General features: G+C 35.1%; 2 protein-coding genes across 2 annotated transcripts in view; one reads left to right on the top strand and one right to left on the bottom strand.

The window, feature by feature from the left end:
• Positions 1–18,151, top strand: part of LOC139869412 (beta-galactosidase 16) — a 39,714-nt gene extending 21,563 nt beyond the window's left edge. The window contains exons 11-18 of the mRNA XM_071857731.1: positions 15,224–15,405; positions 15,488–15,579; positions 15,797–15,906; positions 15,992–16,084; positions 16,163–16,264; positions 16,822–16,967; positions 17,204–17,528; positions 17,890–18,151. Coding sequence (XP_071713832.1) covers positions 15,224–15,405; positions 15,488–15,579; positions 15,797–15,906; positions 15,992–16,084; positions 16,163–16,264; positions 16,822–16,967; positions 17,204–17,528; positions 17,890–18,000 — 1,161 coding nt within the window. The 3' untranslated portion in view covers positions 18,001–18,151. The remainder of the gene's footprint in view (positions 1–15,223; positions 15,406–15,487; positions 15,580–15,796; positions 15,907–15,991; positions 16,085–16,162; positions 16,265–16,821; positions 16,968–17,203; positions 17,529–17,889) is intronic.
• A 691-nt stretch (positions 18,152–18,842) lies between these two features.
• LOC139866800 (IAA-amino acid hydrolase ILR1-like 6) lies at positions 18,843–23,814 on the bottom strand. The gene is made up of 4 exons (XM_071855088.1): positions 23,333–23,814; positions 22,786–22,911; positions 19,652–20,068; positions 18,843–19,310 (listed from the first exon to the last, which is right to left on the bottom strand). Exons 1-4 carry the CDS (start codon positions 23,753–23,755, stop codon positions 18,945–18,947), a joined length of 1,332 nt encoding a protein of 443 aa, XP_071711189.1. The 5' UTR covers positions 23,756–23,814; the 3' UTR covers positions 18,843–18,944.
• Between the last annotated feature and the right edge of the window lie 2,429 nt (positions 23,815–26,243).

Below are 26,243 nucleotides of genomic sequence, written 5' to 3'. Positions count from 1 at the left end.
CTAGTTTCATAAAATCAAGAATACTTTCAAGTTTGCTAGCTCACTTCCAATCTTGTAAGGTGATCATCCAACCTCAAGAAATCTTTGTTTCTTACAGTAGGTTATCATTCTAATACAAGGTAATAATCATATTCAAACTTTGGTTCAATTTCTATAACTATAACAATCTTATTTCAAGTGATGATCTTACTTGAACTTGTTTTCGTGTCATGATTTTGCTTCAAGAACTTTGAGCCATCCAAGGATCCATTGAAGCTAGATCCATTTTTCTCTTTTCCAGTAGGTTCATCCAAGGAACTTCAGGTAGTAATGATGTTCATAACATCATTCGATTCATACATATAAAGCTATCTTATTCGAAGGTTTAAACTTGTAATCACTAGAACATAGTTTAGTTAATTCTAAACTTGTTCGCAAACAAAAGTTAATCCTTCTAACTTGACTTTTAAAATCAACTAAACACATGTTCTATATCTATATGATATGCTAACTTAATGATTTAAAACCTGGAAACACGAAAAACACCGTAAAACCGGATTTACGCCGTCGTAGTAACACCGCGGGCTGTTTTGGGTTAGTTAATTAAAAACTATGATAAACTTTGATTTTAAAGTTGTTATTCTGAGAAAATGATTTTTATTATGAACATGAAACTATATCCAAAAATTATGATTAAACTCAAAGTGGAAGTATGTTTTCTAAAATGGTCATCTAGACGTCGTTCTTTCGACTGAAATGACTACCTTTACAAAAACGACTTGTAACTTATCTTTCCGACTATAAAACTATACTTTTCTGTTTAGATTCATAAAATATAGTTCAATATGAAACCATAGCAATTTGATTCACTCAAAACGGATTTAAAATGAAGAAGTTATGGGTAAAACAAGATTGGATAATTTTTCTCATTTTAGCTACGTGAAAATTGGTAACAAATCTATTCCAACCATAACTTAATCAACTTGTATTGTATATTATGTAATCTTGAGATACCATAGACATGTATACAATGTTTCGACCTATCATGTCGACACATCTATATATATTTCGGAACAACCATAGACACTCTATATGTGAATGTTGGAGTTAGCTATACAGGGTTGAGGTTGATTCCAAAATATATATAGTTTGAGTTGTGATCAATACTGAGATACGTATACACTGGGTCGTGGATTGATTCAAGATAATATTTATCGATTTATTTCTGTACATCTAACTGTGGACAACTAGTTGTAGGTTACTAACGAGGACAGCTGACTTAATAAACTTAAAACATCAAAATATATTAAAAGTGTTGTAAATATATTTTGAACATACTTTGATATATATGTATATATTGTTATAGGTTCGTGAATCAACCAGTGGCCAAGTCTTACTTCCCGACGAAGTAAAAATCTGTGAAAGTGAGTTATAGTCCCACTTTTAAAATCTAATATTTTTGGGATGAGAATACATGCAGGTTTTATAAATGATTTACAAAATAGACACAAGTACGTGAAACTACATTCTATGGTTGAATTATCGAAATCGAATATGCCCCTTTTTATTAAGTCTGGTAATCTAAGAATTAGGGAACAGACACCCTAATTGACGCGAATCCTAAAGATAGATCTATTGGGCCTAACAAACCCCATCCAAAGTACCGGATGCTTTAGTACTTCGAAATTTATATCATATCCGAAGGGTGTCCCGGAATGATGGGGATATTCTTATATATGCATCTTGTTATTGTCGGTTACCAGGTGTTCACCATATGAATGATTTTTATCTCTATGTATGGGATGTGTATTGAAATATGAAATCTTGTGGTCTATTGTTACGATTTGATATATATAGGTTAAACCTATAACTCACCAACATTTTTGTTGACGTTTTAAGCATGTTTATTCTCAGGTGATTATTAAGAGCTTCCGCTGTCGCATACTTAAATAAGGACAAGATTTGGAGTCCATGTTTGTATGATATTGTGTAAAAACTGCATTCAAGAAACTGATTTCGATGTAACATATTTGTATTGTAAACCATTATGTAATGGTCGTGTGTAAACAGGATATTTTAGATTATCATTATTTGATAATCTACGTAAAGCTTTTTAAACCTTTATTTATGAAATAAAGGTTATGGTTTGTTTTAAAAATGAATGCAGTCTTTGAAAAACGTCTCATATAGAGGTCAAAACCTCGCAACGAAATCAATTAATATGGAACGTTTTTAATCAATAAGAACGGGACATTTCAGTTGGTATCCGAGCGTTGGTCTTAGAGAACCAGAAAATTTGCATTAGTGTGTCTTATCGAGTTTGTTAGGATGCATTAGTGAGTCTGGACTTCGACCGTGTTTTCTTTAAAAATGATTGCTTAACATTTTTGTTGGAAACTATATATTTTTAACATATGAATATTATGTGATATATTAATCTCTTAACGTGTTTGATATTATGTGATAGATGTCTACCTCTAGAACAAGTCCCATTGACTCACCTAATAATAATGAAGAGTCAAATGTAAATTGGAATGATTTGTGGACTGATTCACAAGTTCCCGAAGAGGAACCGGAAGAAGAGTCGGAACCGGAAGAAGAATCGGAACCGGAAGAAGAATCGGAACCGGATGAAGAAATAGAACCGGTGGGGGAAATAATAAAACGGTTAAGTAAAAGAAAATCCTCAACCAACCGACCAAAGTTAATTATGGTCAATGGTGTTTCCGCCAAGGAAGCAAAATATTGGGAGGATTACCAATTCTCCGATGAATCGGATTCCGACGACAATTCCGATGATGTTATAGAAATTACCCCAACTGAATTTAAAAAGGCAAAAGAAAATAATAAGGGAAAGGGCATAAAAATAGAGAAATCTAATTCCAACCCCGATGAACTTTATATGTATCGTCAACCCCCAAAGTCCTTAAGTTGTAACAATGACCCGGGAACCTCTAAACCACCAGGTTTTTCTAAACTAATGTGGACAACGACGGCTCGTATTAGGGGAACATCATATATCCCTAGAAACTTGGCAAAACGAACCAAAACCGAAGAAGAAGAAACGAGCGAGTCGGAATAAGATAGTTGTATTCGTGTGGTGTAATATATGTAATATAGTGTTCTTATGCTTTATGATATATGTAAAAATTGCTTGTATTAATAAGTATTTTTTTTTATGAATCTAACTCTTGTCTATTTTACAGTTTAAAAACACAAAATGGATAGACAACCCAATATTTTAAGAGACCTACCCGGAGACATGATTGATGAAATCTTGTCTAGAGTCGGCCAGAATTCTTCGGCACAACTATTTAAGGCGAGATCAGTTTGTAAGACATTCGAAGAACGTTCCAAGAATGTCTTGGTTTATAAGAGACTTTCGTTTGAAAGATGGGGGATATCACATTGGGAAACCCATAAGTTACGATGTGTTTACTTTGACGCATATATTGCGGGGAACCCAAATGCTATTTTACGCAACGGGTTAAGAAATTATTTTGACTCAATATATCCGAATATTGGACTTCGTGATTTAGAAAAAGCGGCTAACATGCAACATAAAGAAGCATGTTATGCTTACGGATTAGTAATGTTCGCTTCTCACCAAAGTGAGAACAAGAACATCGGGCTACAACTATTAAACAAAACGTTTCCACAAGTGACGGAGTCGGTAATTGGGGTAAGAAATGAGGTTTTTAGATTATTACGGGACTGTTGGACATTACGTAACCCTCGTCCCTTTGATGACGTTACAACACGCTGTCTTATCAACGGCCATAACGGTTATGTTGCACAAGACCAAGGATGGGAAGTAGTCCTAGTAAAACCAGAATGCATGACTTGTTTCTGGACGTATGAATTACGTGTCTTTATTGCCTTTGCTGAACGACTTGTGTACTAGCTAGAATTGTCTTCACAACTATCTTGTATCAAAGTTATTGTGTGCTATATTTCATGCTTTATGTAAAATAAGCGGTATTGTAAGTTTGTAAAATATTGTATAAAAGTTGAACGCGAAATATTATTATAATCAGTTTTTCATATAGAATTGTAGTAGTTGAATTGTATATTAGCTACTAAGTATGAACTTAACGGGTAGGTACTACCCGAATTTAAACTTATAAAACGCTAATATGAAGAAAAAGCTTTTATAAATGAGTTCATATTATGCTACGAAATACTATTAACTACTCTTAATATTCTGTATGATTAACTTGTTCCATTTAACTATTTTGAAGGAAATGGCACCGACTACTCGACACACCGTGAATATGAATGAAGAGGAATTCCGTACTTTTCTAGCTTCAAACATAGCCGCAGTACAGGCTGCGCTACATACCAACAATAACCTTGGATCTAGCAGTACAGGAAATCGTGTAGGATGCACCTACAAAGAATTCACTGCCTGCAAACCTTTGGAATTTGATGGAACCGAAGGACCGATCGGATTGAAACGGTGGACCGAGAAGGTTGAATCGGTGTTTGCCATAAGTAAGTGTACTGAAGAGGACAAAGTGAAGTACGCTACGCATACCTTCACAGGTTCTGCGTTAACATGGTGGAATACCTATCTAGAGCAAGTGGGACAAGATGATGCGTACGCACTACCGTGGTCAGCATTCAAGCACTTGATGAACGAGAAGTACCGTCCCAGAACCGAGGTCAATAAGCTCAAGACAGAACTTAGAGGGTTACGAACCCAAGGATTTGATATTACCACGTACGAAAGACGATTCACAGAATTGTGCCTATTGTGTCCGGGAGCATTCGAAGATGAGGAAGAGAAGATCGACGCGTTTGTGAAAGGATTACCGGAAAGAATCCAAGAAGATATAAGTTCACACGAGCCCGCCTCCATACAACAGGCATGTAGAATGGCTCACAAACTAGTGAACCAGATTGAAGAAAGAATTAAAGAACAGACTGCTGAAGAGGCCAATGTGAAGCAAGTCAAAAGAAAGTGGGAGGAAAACGGTGATAAGAATCACCAATACAACAACAACAGCAATTACAACAATAATCGCAACAATTATCCCAACAATCGCAACATCAATCGCAACTACAACAAACGGCCCAACAACAACAACAACAACAACAACAACAACAACAACAACAACAACAACAACAACAACAACAACAGCAACTACAACAATCATCCCAACAACAATAATAACCGCAACAACAACAACAATCAGAAGCAACTATGCCAAAGGTGTGAAAAGAATCACTCGGGGTTCTGCACCAAATTTTGCAACAAGTGTAAAAGAAATGGTCATAGCGCGGCGAAGTGTGAGGTCTACGGACCAGGGGTTAATAGAGCGAAAGGAACAAATGATGTCGGAACGAGTAATGGCGGAGCAAGTAGTGTCGGAGCAAGTTATGCCAATGTAGTTTGTTATAAATGTGGAAAACCAGGCCACATTATTAGAAATTGCCCGAACCAGGAGAACACGAATGGACAAGGCCGTGGAAGAGTTTTCAATATTAATGCGGTAGAGGCACAGGAAGACCCGGAGCTTGTTACGGGTACGTTTCTTATTGACAATAAATCTGCTTACGTTTTATTTGATTCGGGTGCGGATAGAAGCTATATGAGTAGAGATTTTTGTGCTAAATTAAGTTGTCCATTGACGCCTTTGGATAGTAAATTTTTACTCGAATTAGCAAATGGTAAATTAATTTCAGCAGATAATATATGTCGGAATCGAGAAATTAAACTGGTTAGCGAAACATTTAAGATTGATTTGATACCAGTAGAGTTAGGGAGTTTTGATGTGATAATCGGTATGGACTGGTTGAAAGAAGTGAAAGCGGAGATCGTTTGTTACAAAAATGCAATTCGCATTATACGAGAAAAAGGAAAACCCTTAATGGTGTACGGAGAAAAGGGCAACACGAAGCTACATCTTATTAGTAATTTGAAGGCACAAAAACTAATAAGAAAAGGTTGCTATGCTGTTCTAGCACACGTCGAGAAAGTACAAACTGAAGAAAAGAGCATCAATGATGTTCCCATTGCAAAAGAATTTCCCGATGTATTTCCGAAAGAATTACCGGGATTACCCCCACATCGATCCGTTGAATTTCAAATAGATCTTGTACCAGGAGCTGCACCAATAGCTCGTGCTCCTTACAGACTCGCACCCAGCGAGATGAAAGAACTGCAAAGCCAATTACAAGAACTTTTAGAGCGTGGTTTCATTCGACCAAGCACATCACCGTGGGGAGCTCCTGTTTTGTTTGTCAAGAAGAAAGATGGTACATTCAGGTTGTGTATCGACTACCGAGAGTTGAACAAACTTACCATCAAGAACCGCTACCCACTACCGAGAATCGACGACTTATTTGATCAACTACAAGGCTCGTCTGTTTATTCAAAGATTGACTTACGTTCCGGGTATCATCAAATGCGGGTGAAAGAAGATGATATTCCAAAGACTGCTTTCAGAACACGTTACGGTCATTACGAGTTTATGGTCATGCCGTTTGGTTTAACTAATGCACCAGCTGTGTTCATGGACCTTATGAACCGAGTGTGTGGACCATACCTTGACAAGTTTGTCATTGTTTTCATTGATGACATACTTATTTACTCAAAGAATGACCAAGAACACGGTGAACATTTGAGAAAGGTGTTAGAAGTATTGAGGAAGGAAGAATTGTACGCTAAGTTTTCAAAGTGTGCATTTTGGTTGGAAGAAGTTCAATTCCTCGGTCACATAGTGAACAAAGAAGGTATTAAGGTGGATCCGACAAAGATAGAAACTGTTGAAAAGTGGGAAACCCCGAAAACTCCGAAACACATACGCCAGTTTTTAGGACTAGCTGGTTACTACAGAAGGTTCATCCAAGACTTTTCCAGAATAGCAAAACCCTTGACTGCATTAACGCATAAAGGGAAGAAATTTGAATGGAATGATGAACAAGAGAAAGCGTTTCAGTTATTGAAGAAAAAGCTAACTACGGCACCTATATTGTCATTGCCTGAAGGGAATGATGATTTTGTGATTTATTGTGATGCATCAAAGCAAGGTCTCGGTTGTGTATTAATGCAACGAACGAAGGTGATTGCTTATGCGTCTAGACAATTGAAGATTCACGAACAAAATTATACGACGCATGATTTGGAATTAGGCGCGGTTGTTTTTGCATTAAAGACTTGGAGGCACTACTTATATGGGGTCAAAAGTATTATATATACCGACCACAAAAGTCTTCAACACATATTTAATCAGAAACAACTGAATATGAGGCAGCGTAGGTGGATTGAATTATTGAATGATTACGACTTTGAGATTCGTTACCACCCGGGGAAGGCAAATGTGGTAGCCGATGCCTTGAGCAGGAAGGACAGAGAACCCATTCGAGTAAAATCTATGAATATAATGATTCATAATAACATTACTACTCAAATAAAGGAGGCGCAACAAGGAGTTTTAAAAGAGGGAAATTTAAAGGATGAAATACCCAAAGGATCGGAGAAGCATCTTAATATTCGGGAAGACGGAACCCGGTATAGGGCTGAAAGGATTTGGGTACCAAAATTTGGAGATATGAGAGAAATGGTACTTAGAGAAGCTCATAAAACCAGATACTCAATACATCCTGGAACGGGGAAGATGTACAAGGATCTCAAGAAACATTTTTGGTGGCCGGGTATGAAAGCCGATGTTGCTAAATACGTAGGAGAATGTTTGACGTGTTCTAAGGTCAAAGCTGAGCATCAGAAACCATCAGGTCTACTTCAACAACCCGAAATCCCAGAATGGAAATGGGAAAACATTACCATGGATTTCATCACTAAATTGCCAAGGACTGCAAGTGGTTTTGATACTATTTGGGTAATAGTTGATCGTCTCACCAAATCAGCACACTTCCTACCAATAAGAGAAGATGACAAGATGGAGAAGTTAGCACGACTGTATTTGAAGGAAGTCGTCTCCAGACATGGAATACCAATCTCTATTATCTCTGATAGGGATGGCAGATTTATTTCAAGATTCTGGCAGACATTACAGCAAGCATTAGGAACTCGTCTAGACATGAGTACTGCCTATCATCCACAAACTGATGGGCAGAGCGAAAGGACGATACAAACGCTTGAAGACATGCTACGAGCATGTGTTATTGATTTCGGAAACAGTTGGGATCGACATCTACCGTTAGCAGAATTTTCCTACAACAACAGCTACCATTCAAGCATTGAGATGGCGCCGTTTGAAGCACTTTATGGTAGAAAGTGCAGGTCTCCGATTTGTTGGAGTGAGGTGGGGGATAGACAGATTACGGGTCCGGAGATTATACAAGAAACTACCGAGAAGATCATCCAAATTCAACAACGGTTGAAAACCGCCCAAAGTCGACAAAAGAGCTACGCTGACATTAAAAGAAAAGATATAGAATTTGAAATTTGAGAGATGGTCATGCTTAAAGTTGCACCTTGGAAAGGCGTTGTTCGATTTGGTAAACGAGGGAAATTAAATCCAAGGTATATTGGACCATTCAAGATTATTGATCGTGTCGGACCAGTAGCTTACCGACTAGAGTTACCTCAACAACTCGCGGCTGTACATAACACTTTCCACGTCTCGAATTTAAAGAAATGTTTTGCTAAAGAAGATCTCACTATTCCGTTAGATGAAATCCAAATCAACGAAAAACTTCAATTCATCGAAGAACCCGTCGAAATAATGGATCGTGAGGTTAAAAGACTTAAGCAAAACAAGATACCAATTGTTAAGGTTCGATGGAATGCTCGTAGAGGACCCGAGTTCACCTGGGAGCGTGAAGATCAGATGAAGAAGAAATACCCGCATCTATTTCCAGAAGATTCGTCAACACCTTCAACAGCTTAAAATTTCGGGACGAAATTTATTTAACGGGTAGGTACTGTAGTGACCCGAACTTTTCCATGTTTATATATATTAATTGAGATTGATATTTACATGATTAAATGTTTCCAACATGTTAAGCAATCAAACTTGTTAAGACTTGATTAATTGAAATATGTTTCATATAGACAATTGACCACCCAAGTTGACCGGTGATTCACGAACGTTAAAACTTGTAAAAAAAAACTATATGATGACATATATATGGTTATATATATAGTTAACATGATATTATGATAAGTAAACATATCATTAATTATATTAACAATGAACTACATATGTAAAAACAAGACTACTAACTTAATGATTTTGAAACGAGACATATATGTAACGTTTATCGTTGTAACGACATTTAATGTATATATATCATATTAAGAGATATTCGTACATCATAATATCATGATAATATAATAATTTAAAATCTCTTTTGATATTATAAACATTGGGTTAACAACATTTAACAAGATCGTTAACCTAAAGGTTTCAAAACAACACTTACATGTAACGACTAACGATGACTTAACGACTCAGTTAAAATGTATATACATGTAGTGTTTTAATATGTATTTATACACTTTTGAAAGACTTCAATACACTTATCAAAATACTTCTACTTAACAAAAATGCTTACAATTACATTCTCGTTCAGTTTCATCAACAATTCTACTCGTATGCACCCGTATTCGTACTCGTACAATACACAGCTTTTAGATGTATGTACTATTGGTATATACACTCCAATGATCAGCTCTTAGCAGCCCATGTGAGTCACCTAACACATGTGGGAACCATCATTTGGCAACTAGCATGAAATATCTCATAAGATTACAAAAATATGAGTAATCATTCATGACTTATTTACATGAAAACAAAATTACATATCCTTTATATCTAATCCATACACCAACGACCAAAAACACCTACAAACACTTTCATTCTTCAATTTTCTTCATCTAATTGAACTCTCTCAAGTTCTATCTTCAAGTTCTAAGTGTTCTTCATAAATTCCAAAAGTTCTAGTTTCATAAAATCAAGAATACTTTCAAGTTTGCTAGCTCACTTCCAATCTTGTAAGGTGATCATCCAACCTCAAGAAATCTTTGTTTCTTACAGTAGGTTATCATTCTAATACAAGGTAATAATCATATTCAAACTTTGGTTCAATTTCTATAACTATAACAATCTTATTTCAAGTGATGATCTTACTTGAACTTGTTTTCGTGTCATGATTTTGCTTCAAGAACTTTGAGCCATCCAAGGATCCATTGAAGCTAGATCCATTTTTCTCTTTTCCAGTAGGTTCATCCAAGGAACTTCAGGTAGTAATGATGTTCATAACATCATTCGATTCATACATATAAAGCTATCTTATTCGAAGGTTTAAACTTGTAATCACTAGAACATAGTTTAGTTAATTCTAAACTTGTTCGCAAACAAAAGTTAATCCTTCTAACTTGACTTTTAAAATCAACTAAACACATGTTCTATATCTATATGATATGCTAACTTAATGATTTAAAACCTGGAAACACGAAAAACACCGTAAAACCGGATTTACGCCGTCGTAGTAACACCGCGGGCTGTTTTGGGTTAGTTAATTAAAAACTATGATAAACTTTGATTTTAAAGTTGTTATTCTGAGAAAATGATTTTTATTATGAACATGAAACTATATCCAAAAATTATGATTAAACTCAAAGTGGAAGTATGTTTTCTAAAATGGTCATCTAGACGTCGTTCTTTCGACTGAAATGACTACCTTTACAAAAACGACTTGTAACTTATCTTTCCGACTATAAAACTATACTTTTCTGTTTAGATTCATAAAATATAGTTCAATATGAAACCATAGCAATTTGATTCACTCAAAACGGATTTAAAATGAAGAAGTTATGGGTAAAACAAGATTGGATAATTTTTCTCATTTTAGCTACGTGAAAATTGGTAACAAATCTATTCCAACCATAACTTAATCAACTTGTATTGTATATTATGTAATCTTGAGATACCATAGACATGTATACAATGTTTCGACCTATCATGTCGACACATCTATATATATTTCGGAACAACCATAGACACTCTATATGTGAATGTTGGAGTTAGCTATACAGGGTTGAGGTTGATTCCAAAATATATATAGTTTGAGTTGTGATCAATACTGAGATACGTATACACTGGGTCGTGGATTGATTCAAGATAATATTTATCGATTTATTTCTGTACATCTAACTGTGGACAACTAGTTGTAGGTTACTAACGAGGACAGCTGACTTAATAAACTTAAAACATCAAAATATATTAAAAGTGTTGTAAATATATTTTGAACATACTTTGATATATATGTATATATTGTTATAGGTTCGTGAATCAACCAGTGGCCAAGTCTTACTTCCCGACGAAGTAAAAATCTGTGAAAGTGAGTTATAGTCCCACTTTTAAAATCTAATATTTTTGGGATGAGAATACATGCAGGTTTTATAAATGATTTACAAAATAGACACAAGTACGTGAAACTACATTCTATGGTTGAATTATCGAAATCGAATATGCCCCTTTTTATTAAGTCTGGTAATCTAAGAATTAGGGAACAGACACCCTAATTGACGCGAATCCTAAAGATAGATCTATTGGGCCTAACAAACCCCATCCAAAGTACCGGATGCTTTAGTACTTCGAAATTTATATCATATCCGAAGGGTGTCCCGGAATGATGGGGATATTCTTATATATGCATCTTGTTATTGTCGGTTACCAGGTGTTCACCATATGAATGATTTTTATCTCTATGTATGGGATGTGTATTGAAATATGAAATCTTGTGGTCTATTGTTACGATTTGATATATATAGGTTAAACCTATAACTCACCAACATTTTTGTTGACGTTTTAAGCATGTTTATTCTCAGGTGATTATTAAGAGCTTCCGCTGTCGCATACTTAAATAAGGACAAGATTTGGAGTCCATGTTTGTATGATATTGTGTAAAAACTGCATTCAAGAAACTGATTTCGATGTAACATATTTGTATTGTAAACCATTATGTAATGGTCGTGTGTAAACAGGATATTTTAGATTATCATTATTTGATAATCTACGTAAAGCTTTTTAAACCTTTATTTATGAAATAAAGGTTATGGTTTGTTTTAAAAATGAATGCAGTCTTTGAAAAACGTCTCATATAGAGGTCAAAACCTCGCAACGAAATCAATTAATATGGAACGTTTTTAATCAATAAGAACGGGACATTTCACTTCTCATCCATACGAACCTCCATTCTCGCCATGTGGCGAAGCAAACCTTCCACGTTTCTCTCGGTATATTTTCGCAGGCTCATGGCCTCATACTTAGAAGCATTATCATAAGAAGGAGATCGGACTCTTTTCCTTGACGGACCAGTTTCCTCAGGACGTTTCCCCTTGTCTTCAGTTTTCGGGGTTAGGTAGTGATCGGGAGAATTAGGTAAAGTATCTGGACTATAGTTTGGTGAACGCGGACCACCAAAGCCATAAGGTGGACTTTGGGATGGTCTTTCAGTGGAAGACCCTTTAGTATCTTCTTCGGTCGGCTTGAAAAGAGTCATTTTGTTCGTTTGATGAAAATTAGACATCCTAACATTAGGAAAGAGACTTTGATTAACATTTTAAGCCAAGATTATCAAAGCAAGGTTGTTAAGATTATAAGGTAATCCTAAGTGCTTTAAGTCTAAGGCAGAAAAGGTTATAGTTTCCTAGATTGCTAAGGCACCCTAGCTAACACATAAGACACACACAAAAATGCAATTCTGGTTCTCTATAACAGCCTGGTTATGCTCTGATACCAATCCGTGACAACAGATTGGGGATTTATTCCCAAACAGTGCGGTTCCTACGAATAGGGTGACCACTGAGCGTACCTCAGACTCTGATTTTACAGCCCGCGTCACCGCTGTTATTTGGCCAACCATAAAAGGATCGCAAGGAGTAAGAGCCAATGCTTCGTCACAAGTAACACTGTGGGAACCCCCTCTACGACTAACTCACCCAAAGTCGTTGCCGTTAACCGAACCCGAATGTTGGGAACGTTAACCGGACGTTGCTTTGGACGCAGTTAAACTAGCTCTGATACCAATCTATCACACCCCCAGTTAGGGCCTGGGCGAAATGTGACTTAATATCAAAATATACCAACATATTATAATAATGAGAACAATACTAAATGAGAAAGTTAAACTTTATGGAGTACGCAGTGGAAAATGAAATGTCGTTACAAAGGAGTAAAGTAAATGTTTAAATGCAGTAGTAATAAATGCGATAATCTCTTGATCCTATGTCCAAGTAGCATCACATAAGCAGTAGATAAGTAAGCTTGAATCAAACAGCACCTGAGACAAAACATGCTAAAGTGTCAACCAAAAGGTTGAGTGAAGTTCATAGGTTTAACAAAAGTTTGACCGTTGTTTTAGACCACAAGATTTAGTTTGTAAAGTTGATCTCCCGCAGGATCAAAAAGTTATGCCAAAGCGTGATATTTAGACTAAACGTTCAAGTTTGCCCCATGACAAGTTGTGTCTGTCCTTGTTGGTTTAATTTCATTATAAAGTAATACAAAGACTTAGTCAAATGTATCGGGGACGTTACTCCCGATAGGCCTACCCCCAATAATTAAGCATGCAGCAGCAATTAAAAATATCACTGTAGGGACTTAGTCGGACATAGCCGGGTATAGCATAGTTTAACAGTTTGGTACTTGTGTCTAAATTGTAAAAAGTAAAAACAGCATGTGTCTCACCCCAAGTAAAGTAAGTAAGTTTGCTAGTAATAAAGAGGGGCTATGAATTCACCTTAAATAGCAGTTGAAGTATTCCACGCAAGAAGGAAAGTAAAGCAAGTAAGTGATCTGGATATCAACCTAGAGGTATAACGTTTGATTAGTTAATGTCTAACTGACATAAAGTATGTTTATTAATATAGCAACTATATTGACAGTTATGATTTTCGAGAAAAGTTCCTATTTCTCAAAAGTTTCTATTTTTGGAAACTTACTATTTATGGAAAGCTTCCACTTATAGTAAGCTTCTAGTTTAAGAATGTTCGGGTTATAATTCTTAACAAAGATGTTGTACAATCTCGCCCAAACTTCGTTGCTAACATGCAAGTCACTCGAATGATCTATTGTTACCGAGTGGCCCAGGATCTCTTGACCAGAATCTAAGTCTTGGCATTCGAGATCCACAAGCGTCCCATAATGGTAACAAGGATCACCCTAGGCCACAAGTAGCGGTGATGTTTGTAGTCTTTGTACGCTATCTTTAATTATAACCTTCACGTTAGGTGCGTATATACATATATATTCATTAATTCGATTTTAATTATAATTCCTATATATTAATTCATAAAAATACTTTTATAATTTTTAGTAATATATATTACTAATTATAACATGTTATTTATTTTATTTTTAATTGCATATAATTTATAACATTATTTACATGTTTTGGTAAAAAATAAAATAATAAACCGAAGTAAAAAGTAAAAAGTAAAAAGTAAAAAGTAAAAAGTAAGAAAAGAATACTTACTAGTAGTAATTCTTCAAAGAGAGAATGAGAGAAATTTTGGTGTGAGTTTGAATGAGAAATGAGGGGTATTTATACTTGAAATAATTAGGTAAAAAGAATAAAATAATTAAAAGAAAAAGAAATATTTTGATTTTTAATGGGATTTTAAAATTTAAAAGTATTAAATGTTAGGTCATGGGATAATGCATAAAATAAAATAATAAAAGTAGTTTTTCCATTATAATTTTTAATTAAAAAGTATTTTATTTATTTATTTATTTATTTTTAAATTCATTTATTTTAAGGATTTTTTTTATATAAATAAACAAATTGATTTAGGGGTTTTCCAAGAATATTTGTCAATATTTTTTTATTTTTATTTAAATAATAAATACAAATTTTGCATAAAAAAATAAATAATTCGGTATTTTGTATTTTTAATAATAATTATGATTTTAATTATTAAACTATAGTTTTAGTAAGTTTGTAAATATTATTACATTTATATATAATTGGATTTATTATATAGTTAAATATATAATACATTAACTAAATAATAAAAGTGGTACAAAGTTTATATACTTAGTTAAATTATGTCAAATTATATAAATTAATAATATGTTATTTATTTAAGCGTACATTGTTGCTTAAAAATTACTATTCGGTCAATATTTAATTGTATATAACAACCCTTAATACATATAGTCAGGTAGATAACCCTAATGTTAATTCAGTAAATTTAGAAGTCGAAAAGTGAGGGTTGTTATAGATAAGCTGTTGTGTAATCTAGGATTAAGAATTTTTTATTTTTCAGGTAAGCACACAAGTTAGTAGAAGATCAATGCAGCCGGTGATGAAGTTTGACTCACTTCAACAATGGGCGACGTTTAGTGAAAGTGTCCCTCAATTTGATGAAACAACATTGAGGTCAAATACATTGTTAGAACACTCTAATACTACGAAAGACACATCTGATTATCTTTGGTACACAATGAGGTAATTAAAGTTTAGAAAAATACATTTTCATTTGTGAAACTAGAAGAAATATACAAAAAAGTTGATCATTGTGCACATATAGTGTCCAACAAGACTCTCCGGAAGCTCATAGTACGCTTAAAGTGAAGTCACTGGGACATGTTCTACGTGCATATGTTAACGGAGCTCTTGTGGGTATGAATCTTTGTGTATATATTGAGTTCATATCTATCTTGTAATCACATTAACCGGCTGATGATAACTGGTAACTTAACTGCTACTGACTGGTAACTGGTGATAACTGGTAACTAATAACTGATAATTGATACCTGACAGATGAATGATAGATAACTGATAGATAGCTTATAACTGATAGATGATGATAACTGACCAATGATCTTTGTGAGTTTAGGTTCTGGGCACGGATACCGTAAAACTCCAAACTTTACACTCGAAAACACCATTACTTTTTTATCCGGAATGAACAACATATCTTTCTTGAGTGTAATGGTTGGATTGCCAGTACGTTAAGTTCCCCATCCTCATTTAATCTCAACTTTTAGATATAAAATTCATTACTGATATGATTATGCTATGAGTTGTATAGGATTCAGGAGCATTTATGGAGCGTAGACGATATGGATTAAGCCAGGTACTTATTCAAGAACAGAATTTTACGAGCTATTCGTGGGGATATCAAGTAAGTAACAGAATAAACTTCACTTTGTGTTATTCTTTTCTGTATTTTTTTAGGAATTAATTAACAGATCAATTTTAGGTCGGCTTACTCGGGGAGAAGTTGTTGGTTTACACAGACGCCGGGTCAAGTAAAGTCTCATGGAGCCCGTATCAAAATGCTAGTACTCTAACATGGTACAAGGTGAGCCTTAGACCCTTTTTCTCACAAGGTCTTGAAATAATGAGTTTGAGTGGTCCCTACAAGAAATACTACCAACATATTACTTAAATGATATAGGGGTGGCATTTTGGGTCGGGTGGCTGGTTTGGGTTGTCGGATCGAGATAGCCCAACCTAAACAAGTTGTCTAGTTCGCGTTGAAAGTTCTTAACCCATACCCGACCCGACCCATATTATGTGTTTAGGTAAAGGCGTTGGTTGGCAGATTAATTTTGGGTTTTCAGATTAGTTACTGGTGGAAACTGTCAATTTCGAGGGTTAGGTTTCAGGTTGTTGGGTTGGACTTGTTAAAAATAAAACCTTCATAAGATTTTTTAGATAGGTTGGTCGACTTGTTAATTCGAATCATCATGACCCAAACCCGACTCAAGAATATAATCAGTTTGGCGGGTTGAGATTTCCACCCCTAATAGCAACACACATTGCTATCGAAAAATCTGACATAACTTACATATGATCGCATCGAATTGAGATATTTATATGTTCTTAAACTATCTGTTGTCGATCTGCCTTTCACAGACAACATTTGACATGCCAAATGGCAACGAACCGATTGCACTAAATCTTGGTTCAATGGGGAAAGGTGAAGCATGGGTCAATGGCCAAAGCATTGGAAGATATTGGGTCTCAATTACCACCCCTAAAGGCATTCCATCACAAACATGGTAAATTTTGAATTAATTCAATATTTGCTCTTGTATTTTTTTGGGTGATCATCCGTAGACCACCATTTTAGCCATATACCACTAAGTGTGATTAAAATGCATTGTACTATACAACGCTCTAAAACACATTTAGTGGTATATGACTGAAAATAATAGTGGTCTACGGATCACCACCGTTTTTAAAAGTGTTTATATAAATTATGTGACACACATAAGTTTTCACCTATGTTTGATAGGTACAATGTACCCCGGTCATTCCTTAAACCTACGTCAAACCTACTAGTTTTGTTTGAGGAAGAATACGGAAACCCTTTGAATATCTCAGTAGACACTATTTCGGTAAATCAAGTTTGTGGACGAGTGTCGGATTCACATCCTCAAAAACTAAGTTCACGAGATCGTTTTCAGTTGAGACCAAGGCCTCGAGTTCATCTACAGTGTCCTAAAAACCGAAAAATTTCAAGAATCGTTTTTGCAAGTCATGGTAACCCATCAGGTGACTGCGAAAGTTACTCGATTGGAAACTGTCATTCACCTAATTCACAACAAATCGTCGAAAAGGTATAAACATCTTTCAATATCAAAACCTTTATTTGTGTACAGGAGCGAAAATATGAAGGAACCAGGGCACCCGCCCTCAGTGGATTTGTAATTTATATTGTAATATATTTTGGATTTTTCGATTTTGCCCCAGTGATTTTTTCCCCAAAGTCTCAATCTTTTGCCCCCAAAACCTCCATATTTTGCCCCAAAACCTCCAATATTACCCATAAACTTTCATATTTTGCCCAAAAAAAGTTGCTTCATTTTTTAAAAAATCTTCACCCCTGGTGAAAAAATTCCTGCTTCCGCCACTAGTTGTGTACTACGTTGTTGAACGTATATAGTTTATGTATGTATGTTGGCATTTTTGGTGTTTCAGGCTTGTTTGGGGAAAAGGCAATGTTCGATTCCTCATACGACAGAGAATTTTGGAGACGACCCTTGTCCTGGGACGCCTAAGACACTTTTGGTGGACGCAAGATGTGAATAAGCTACAAATAGTTGATGATCTATTCTTTTGCATACAAAAGTATAAGTAAGAAATATGGTTTATACAAGATAACATTCTTAAATTCATTTATTGTAAGTAATATATGTTCATTTGAATGTACACTGGAATAAGCTTGAATACAACTATTATATCATACAATCATACAATAAGTTTACATTACGGGCTCAATTCAAATAAATTTACCATTTATTTTTGTATTTTTATTTTATTTAATAGAGTAAATTATACCAATACTTTATGTGGTTTACATAAATTAAATAAATTTTACTTATCTTTTGAAATGTACCGATGTAGTTTCTATGGAATCACACCAGTTGTCCTTATCTTTTGAAATTTACACCAATCGTTCAAGACTTATTTAAAAGTGGAAGTTGATAGTCCATGATTTACCATAAATGCCCATTGATCGCCCATCCTATTAACAAACTTTCTGAATTACTCATGGAGTATCAACGTACACTTTTAACTAAATCAGGGACGATCAATGCAATCTTTAAAAGATAAAGACGATTAACTTAATTTCTTTATAATTTAAAAGACATTACCCGTTTATACATGAGTGGCTAAAGTTGTGAATACAATGCAATGCATTTCCTAAGATAGTCTACATTTTTTTATATATCCATAAAATATGGATTACAATACAATTAGGGTGTGCATAAATTAGCATACGCAAGACAAATAACAAGAACTAGATCAAGATCAGATCAGATCAAAACACATAAATCCAAAACTAATTATATTAGCCTCAAATCAGTGCATTCATCACTACACTAATCAAGCAAAAACTCAGAAGCTCAAAAAAAGTGCATGGACAACAATTACTTAGCTAACATATGAAAGCATAATTTTACCATATACATATTTGCTTCTCAAAACTATAGATAGGCCGGTAAGCAAATAAACAAAGGAAATTGAGATCATCACGCGTGTTCGTTGAGATATCTTTCTGCAATGGAAGCATGAGTTGCAGCCCCAATCGGAAGTACATCTTCATCGATCATAAAATATGGAGAATGACCCGTGTGTGTTGAACCTAATGTCTCGTTCATTATCCCAATATAAAAGAACGCTGCGGGGACTACCTCTGAGTAAAACGAAAAGTCCTCTGCTCCCATCATTGGGGGCACCTCTGTAAAACCCGTTGGGCCCACCAGCTCAGTCGCAACCTTCTTCACGTGTTCGAACATTTTATTGTCATTTACTGTTGGTGGGTATATGGTTGATTTTTCCTTGAAGAAATCCACAGTTGCTGAGCATCTAAAAACGCTTGCTTGTTGTACGATTACCTGTTAACATCAATATATGCGTTTACTTATTTGTCGGATTTTAAAGAAGTTTGGTTTGAAGGTTCAAAAAGTCAGCTTTAATGCGCATATTGAAATGGGCGGATCGCGTTGGGTTGGTTCAGCCAAGTTTTTAAAAAAAAAATTAAAAAAGAAAAAAAAAGCTAATGTGTTCAAAATGACTAAAAAGTCAATTCTGTTTGACCCATTTGACCCGACCCATTTAAGCTAATTAATTTACTTATATAAAGATCAAAACAACTATGCAACACATTCATAAACAAATGGGTCAAAATTGCAAGATACATAGATAAAAGTTGTAAAGAATATATTAAACAACTTGCCTCTTCTATTCGTCGGATAAGGTGGTAGAAGCTCGTGTTTGAAAACGCTCTTAACGTTCCTTTTAAGACAACAAATTCGGGCATTATATGAGTAGCATGACCACCATCAAATGTGGTAACGGATACCACCTGCGAATCAAGTGGATTTGCTTCTCGCGAAACGATGCCTTGCAAGCTTATGACTGCAGCAGAAGCAGCCATAACTGGATTCCCATTTCCGGCCCGAATAACAGCCTTAAAGAAACCACAACCCGCCAAAAGAGGACCGGGTCTTGACCCGATCATCCCTGTTGGATGTTGATGTGATACATGAGCTGCGAAAATCGCTTCTACATTCTCGAGAGCTCCGTCCCCCATCATCCTTTTTGCTCCATTTCCAGCTTCTTCTGCTGGTTGAAAAATCAGTACAACGGTCCCCTGCCATATATGATAAGATAAATTAGAAATTATTTGAACTATGTACATTTCACATGTTATATACTTCCTTCATCTCAATTTAATTATCTTCGGACAAAAATTACGCAACTTTCATTTACCCTACAACTTTACTCCTAGATTATTACCTACCTTTTTGTCGTGCATACATAACGGTATAAAGGAATTTACATCTTTATTCTTATGTATTTTGGTTTTCACCGTTTCGCTTTAGATTCTTCGTTTTAAGCCGGTTTTCTTCGATTCTTCTTGCATTGCCTTAATTACTTACTATTTAGTGATGTCATTAAGGTGTATAACAATTTTTACCATTTAATAGTCGTCCTTTAAATTTACAAATAATCACTACATACAAGACTTTATGCACCTTAATAACTAAGCTTTAACGTTGTCGTTTGAAAAAGTCTTTAAAAAACTTGACTCTATACTCTCTAACTAATAGTCAAACATATGTTGACTTGTCCAACCATTCAAAAATTCCACGGTGTAATTAACTAAAACTCAAACCTTGACCCGTTGTGTTCCCGAGTCTAATTATAAAAGAAAAGAAAACAATTAAAGTGAAGTAGATAGAAATAAAATAAAGAAAGTGAGATCCTTTTAATTTAGAAGAAAATATTAGAAGAAAAATCACTACAAGAATCCATCTACTTCCTTTAGTTTTTTTCTTTATCAAAACTCGAAAATAGAAATTAATTTTAATTTTAATTTTAATTTATCACTTCTTTTCCTTCATCTTCAAGGTAAAACTTGATATCAAAACCAAAAAAAATTGTGTGTTTTCCTTTTTTACGTGGGTTAAGATTTTCATTCAAGTGGGATGGTTCTTTCGAGGGAACCAAACCGAAAATCATGGAACCGAACCGAGCCAAAATTATTTGATACGCTCCTCGATACGACTTTCTTCATTAATTTGGGAATCAGGACGGAACCGAACCGAATTAGTTTGGGACGAAACCGTACCATGCACAGGCCTAACATTGGCTCCCCCATAGAAGGTAAAACCTCAGGTAATCAAGCCCCCCGAGTGTGAGACCTGGTACCGGGTGAAGTGCGCATTATGCGCACTCTCTAGTCACACTCCATTTTTGAACAATTTGGCATAGTCAAGAATTGAACTCGGGTGGTGTGCTTCATTCGACAACTCGATGGCCACTCAGGCAAACATGCGTGGTTATACTAAGTTACTTTATGAAACAAAATCATTAAAAAATTATATCTTATAGGTAATGTATTTTATTACGACATTAATTAATTAATTAATATCCTTTAAACAGGAATCATTATTTAACTAGAGCATTTTCCATGCTTCTTATTTGTTTTTGTTTATAATAATAATAATAACTAGTCCGGATCCGGCCGGCGCGATGTGGCGAGGGCTTTCGGCATGCGTGTTCATATTTAACGTAATGTGTTAAGCGTCGTTGTAGAAGTCGTTGTATTTAGCGTTTTTTAAAAAGTGTCCGTTTCGAACGTAGTTAGTTTCATTTTGTTCATAAATTATTTTGAGTCTAACGATGCTGTCGAAAAAATTTAACTCGCGACGAACAGGAAGATACGGGCTGTCGAAGTGGTTGGGTGGAATTTTTTTATTCAAGTCGATTATAGTTAGGGGGGAAGTGAAAGATTTTGTTTGGGGGGGGGATGTCGTTTTCCCCCAATGGAATGACCATCTCCTTTAATATATTTCTAATTTATTTATAAAATTAATACATTAAATTATATTTTTTTAAACCAACACTTTTAAGAGTGATGACAATTAAATAACCGTAACATTAACCATTAATTAATATGCACAATTACTTACATAAATCTTTCGGGAGTTCATATTACTAATACTAATTTTTTATAGATCCACAAAATTTCCTAAACTACTCTTAATGATGTTATCTTGTTAGAAATCATTAAAATTAATTATAACTCATATAAAATAGCAACGAATGTTGGTAGATTTATAAATTTGAAATGGTAAATATCACCTCTCAAATCTTAACAACCTAAAAAATACGTTTAAAAAAAAATCCATAAAACTACTTGCTATTTGTTTTCATAAAAACCTACCACTACCAACAATTATTATGTCCCAAATAATCATTTAATTATATTTATATCCACAACGACTGAACTACAAGAAATGACTTAAATATCCATCAAAACTCAAGTACACACACTTATAGCAACAAGGTACAAGTAACAAGAACTCCCAAAGCCAAAAATTACTCGGTATTAGATAGTCACATGGTTAGTTTTATGTGCAGTGGTCCATAATCTTTTTATTATTTCAGATAAAAAGAACAACCTCATGTTGTACTTCCTATCTACTACAAGAGTACAAGACATAAAACCTTACGAATATCTCCTTGGATCATGAACAACCCTGTTCACATACTTATTTATCACTCACTTGCAAAAATAAAAAAAATAAAAAAAAAATTAAATAAATTGTCGCTTTTAAACACGCTTTCTTTCACGAAAATACTCGCTTTCTATCCTTTCAATTCAAGATTTTTGTCAACGGTTTCGTTTTTTAAGCACGGATATATCTTATAAGCACGCTTTAATATTACGCTTTAACAAGTATAATAATAAGATTAAAAGAAAAATAGAAGTGGAAGAGTGGCAAATTTTGTAGTAATTCAATGTAACAACAATAGCTAATTAATATTTTTAAATTTATTTTTAAAATATATGAATTTCACCTTGAGACGATGTTGGCGAGATTTCAATATTTTAGCAGCTCCAAGAAGCATAGTTACATGTGCATCATGACCACAAGCATGCATTTTACCATCAATTTTACTTTTATGCTTCCATTCAACTGCTTCCTATTATCAAATAATTATTGAAGTAAATAGTTATTCAAATAAATTTTTAAAAACAAAGAACCATAAAATAAGTTAAAAATAAAATGTTTTTAAAAATAAAATGTTACGAGTAACACCTATAAAAGTGGTAAATGTGTTGTACATTAATACTTGTAACTAGCAATCAATTTTAAGTTAGTATAACACTGTTATAAACATGGTCTAATTTTATAATGGTTATCATTAAAAAAGCTAAAAACACATTTGTTAAAACTTAAAAAAAAAAAAAAAAATTAATTACGGAGTATTACTTTTTTTGTTCTTTTTGTAAATAAATATGCCGGTAAAAACACTTTTGTTGAAAAATAAGATATATTTACCGAAAATAGAAATAACAATTTCTATTTTGGACAACATGTAAAAATTAAAATACGCAACATACTTGAATAGGCAAAGCATCCATATCAGCTCTAAGAGCAACAAACGGTGGTTCTCCGGTGCCGATAATTGCTCGGATTCCGGTAACAGCCATCGGAAACTTGAAACTAATTTCCATTTTCTTCAACTCATTTCTTACAAGTTTACTCGTTTCAAATTCTTCAAAAGCCAACTCAGGGTTTTCATGTATTTTTCTTCTCAACCCCTTCAACCACTGTACGTTTTCCGGCCGTTTTGCCGCCGTCATAATCTCCTCCGACCACGACGGTTGTGAGGAGGGGAGGATAATACGTGGGGTTGTGTTTTTTAAGGTATGGGTGGAATCTTGAGTTGAGAGTAACGTAGGTTGTCGGTAGGAGGTGTGGTCGGAGATGGAGGTGGCGGCGGTGAGGGTAAAAATGGAAATAAAGAAAAAAAGGTTGTTCATTTTGAGATGGAAATTGTGAAGGGTGGTTGCCGGAAAATATAGAAAGGGAGAGAGTAGTGGTTGGGGAATATTGAGCATGTGAGGATATTGAAAGTGAGATTAATACTATTTATTAATAATTAAATAAGTAGTATAATAAGTAGTTTTTAACACGTGGGATAATGTTTGGTCGTCTTGGAACTGGGAATAATGTACTTTGTTCGTATGCAGCTGACCAAATTCGGTTTTTGTTTTGACATTTTAAATGTTTTTGATGAGTCATTGTTTTTTCTTTATAAAAAAAGTATATTTACTTATTGAACCAAAGTGTAAGAAATTCAAAATGTAACAAAAGTGTGCAAGAAAAATATATTGAACGAACTCGGTATACTTCAAGTTCGTTTTGAAATCATAAAAACACGACAAAATCTATATCAGCAAAATTCAAAGATTTACCTTGGCTTGTGGGGGGAGATTTTAATGAGGTGCGTTCCATCCACGAGCGATTAAATAGTGATTTCAATAGAAGCTGGGCAGACCGTTTCAACCGGTTCATCGATAGCATGGGACTCATCGAAATTCCACTCGGAGGGAAAAAATTCACTCGTATTTGCGACAACGGACTAAAATTCAGTAAGCTTGACAGGTTCTTAATTTCGTGCAAACTTGCTGACCTCTGGCCGAACATCACTGCTATCACCCTTCCCAAACACTTGTCGGACCATTGCCCTATTCTCCTGCGAAACACAAACCGAGATTTTGGCCCAAAACCCATTCGGGTATTCAAAGAATGGCTAACCATGGAGGGGACTGAAGAAATTATCACGAGGGTGTGGCAGTCTCCGGTTACATCCAACAATCCTGACAGTGTATTTCGCGATAAAATGAAGAAGGTGAAAAAAGAATTAAAAGCTCATAGCTCTTCATTTAATGATCTCGATTCTCAAATCTTGCAACATTCCAAAGCCATCGAATCTTGGGAACAAGCAGCTGAAAGAAATCAACTAACAGAACACGAAAGGAGGACCTGGATGGAGGAGAAAAAACAACTTCTTTCGAAAAGCAAAACACGTACAAACATGTTGAAACAGAAGGCTCAAATCAAGTGGACTTTAGAAGGAGATGAAAACTCCAAATTCTTCCATAAATACATCAAAAGAAGAAACAACAAAAATGAAATCCGGGGGTTGATGATCGATGGATATTGGAATGAAGAACCGCAAGCAATCAAAAACGAGGTTTATAAGTATTTTTCCAATGTGTTCACCAAGATGGAAACAAATTCGAAGTGTGTAATTGACTTTGAAATAGGAAGAATCAGTAGGAACGACAACGTGTTACTAGAGGATAAGTTCACCGAGGAAGAAATTTGGGATGCTATAAAGAGCTGCGATAGCTCAAAAGCACCCGGACCGGATGGATTCACGATGAAATTCTTCAAACTCTTCTGGTGGCTGATACGAGATGATTTGTTGAAGGTTTTTGAACGGTTTTGGAATAACGCTAAGATATCAAGAGGATGCAACGCCACATTTATCACTTTAATCCCAAAGAACAACAACCCTATCGGACTTGGGGAATATCGACCTATAAGCTTGATTGGTAGTGTGTACAAGGTGTTATCAAAGGTCTTGTCAAAAACATTGGCAAAAATCATCCACAAAGTAATAGGCGTCGAACAAAGTGCATTCCTACAAGGCCGATACATCCTAGATGGTGTACTAATCGCAAACGAGACAATCGATGATCTCAAAAGAGAGAAGAAGAAAGGATTTCTTTTCAAAGTTGATTTCGAAAAGGCGTTTGATCGTATCAAATGGGATTACATCATCGAAATCATGAAATGTCTAGGGTTCGGAGACAAATGGGTTAAGTGGATTACGACTTGTCTTACTTCTGCTAGCATCTCAATCTTAGTCAATGGGTCGCTAACCAAAGAGTTTAAACCGGAGATGGGAGTCAGGCAAGGAGACCCGTTGTCACCATTCATTTTCATCATAGCTGCCGAAGGGCTAAACATTCTCATCAAGAAGGCAACCGAAAGTGGAGTTATTAAAGGAATAAAAGTTGGTAGAGAAAACATCACGGTTTCTCACCTCCAATACGCGGATGATATGTTACTCTTTGGTGATTGGAGTCGTAGTAACCTCTCAAACCTCATGAAATTATTATATTGTTTCGAAGAACTATCGGGACTCAAGGTAAATTTATCGAAGAGTCAACTTTTTGGTATCGGGGTTAACAAAGAAGAACTTGACCATATGGCAGCTCGTCTCAATTGTGCTGCTGGATCATTCCCACTAATTTATCTCGGAATTCCCGTGGGAATAAAAATGAAAAACACAAGTGCGTGGCTCCCGGTAGTTGAAAAATTCAAGAAAAGATTAGCGGATTGGAAATGTAAATCTATTTCCTACGGAGGTCGTTTGACTCTAGTGAAAGCGGTACTTAGTAGCCTTCCATTATACTTCTTCTCCATCTTCTGAGCTCCGGCTAGTGTGCTCAAGCT

This window comes from Rutidosis leptorrhynchoides, chromosome 9, assembly GCF_046630445.1.
Source record: "Rutidosis leptorrhynchoides isolate AG116_Rl617_1_P2 chromosome 9, CSIRO_AGI_Rlap_v1, whole genome shotgun sequence".
In the NCBI taxonomy this organism is placed as follows: domain Eukaryota; kingdom Viridiplantae; phylum Streptophyta; class Magnoliopsida; order Asterales; family Asteraceae; genus Rutidosis; species Rutidosis leptorrhynchoides.
The sequence above is the reverse complement of the archived record's forward strand: the minus strand, read 5'-3'. Positions and strand labels throughout refer to the sequence as shown.

Coding starts and splice junctions, on each gene's coding strand:
- LOC139866800 (XM_071855088.1), bottom strand. CDS start 23,755: ATGAACAACCTTTTTTTCTTTATTTCCATTTTTACCCTCACCGCCGCC. Junction 20,069..22,785: donor CTCGCCAACATCGTCTCAAG/GTGAAATTCATA, acceptor CATATATGGCAG/GGGACCGTTGTACTGATTTT. Junction 19,311..19,651: donor TTATCCGACGAATAGAAGAG/GCAAGTTGTTTA, acceptor TGATGTTAACAG/GTAATCGTACAACAAGCAAG.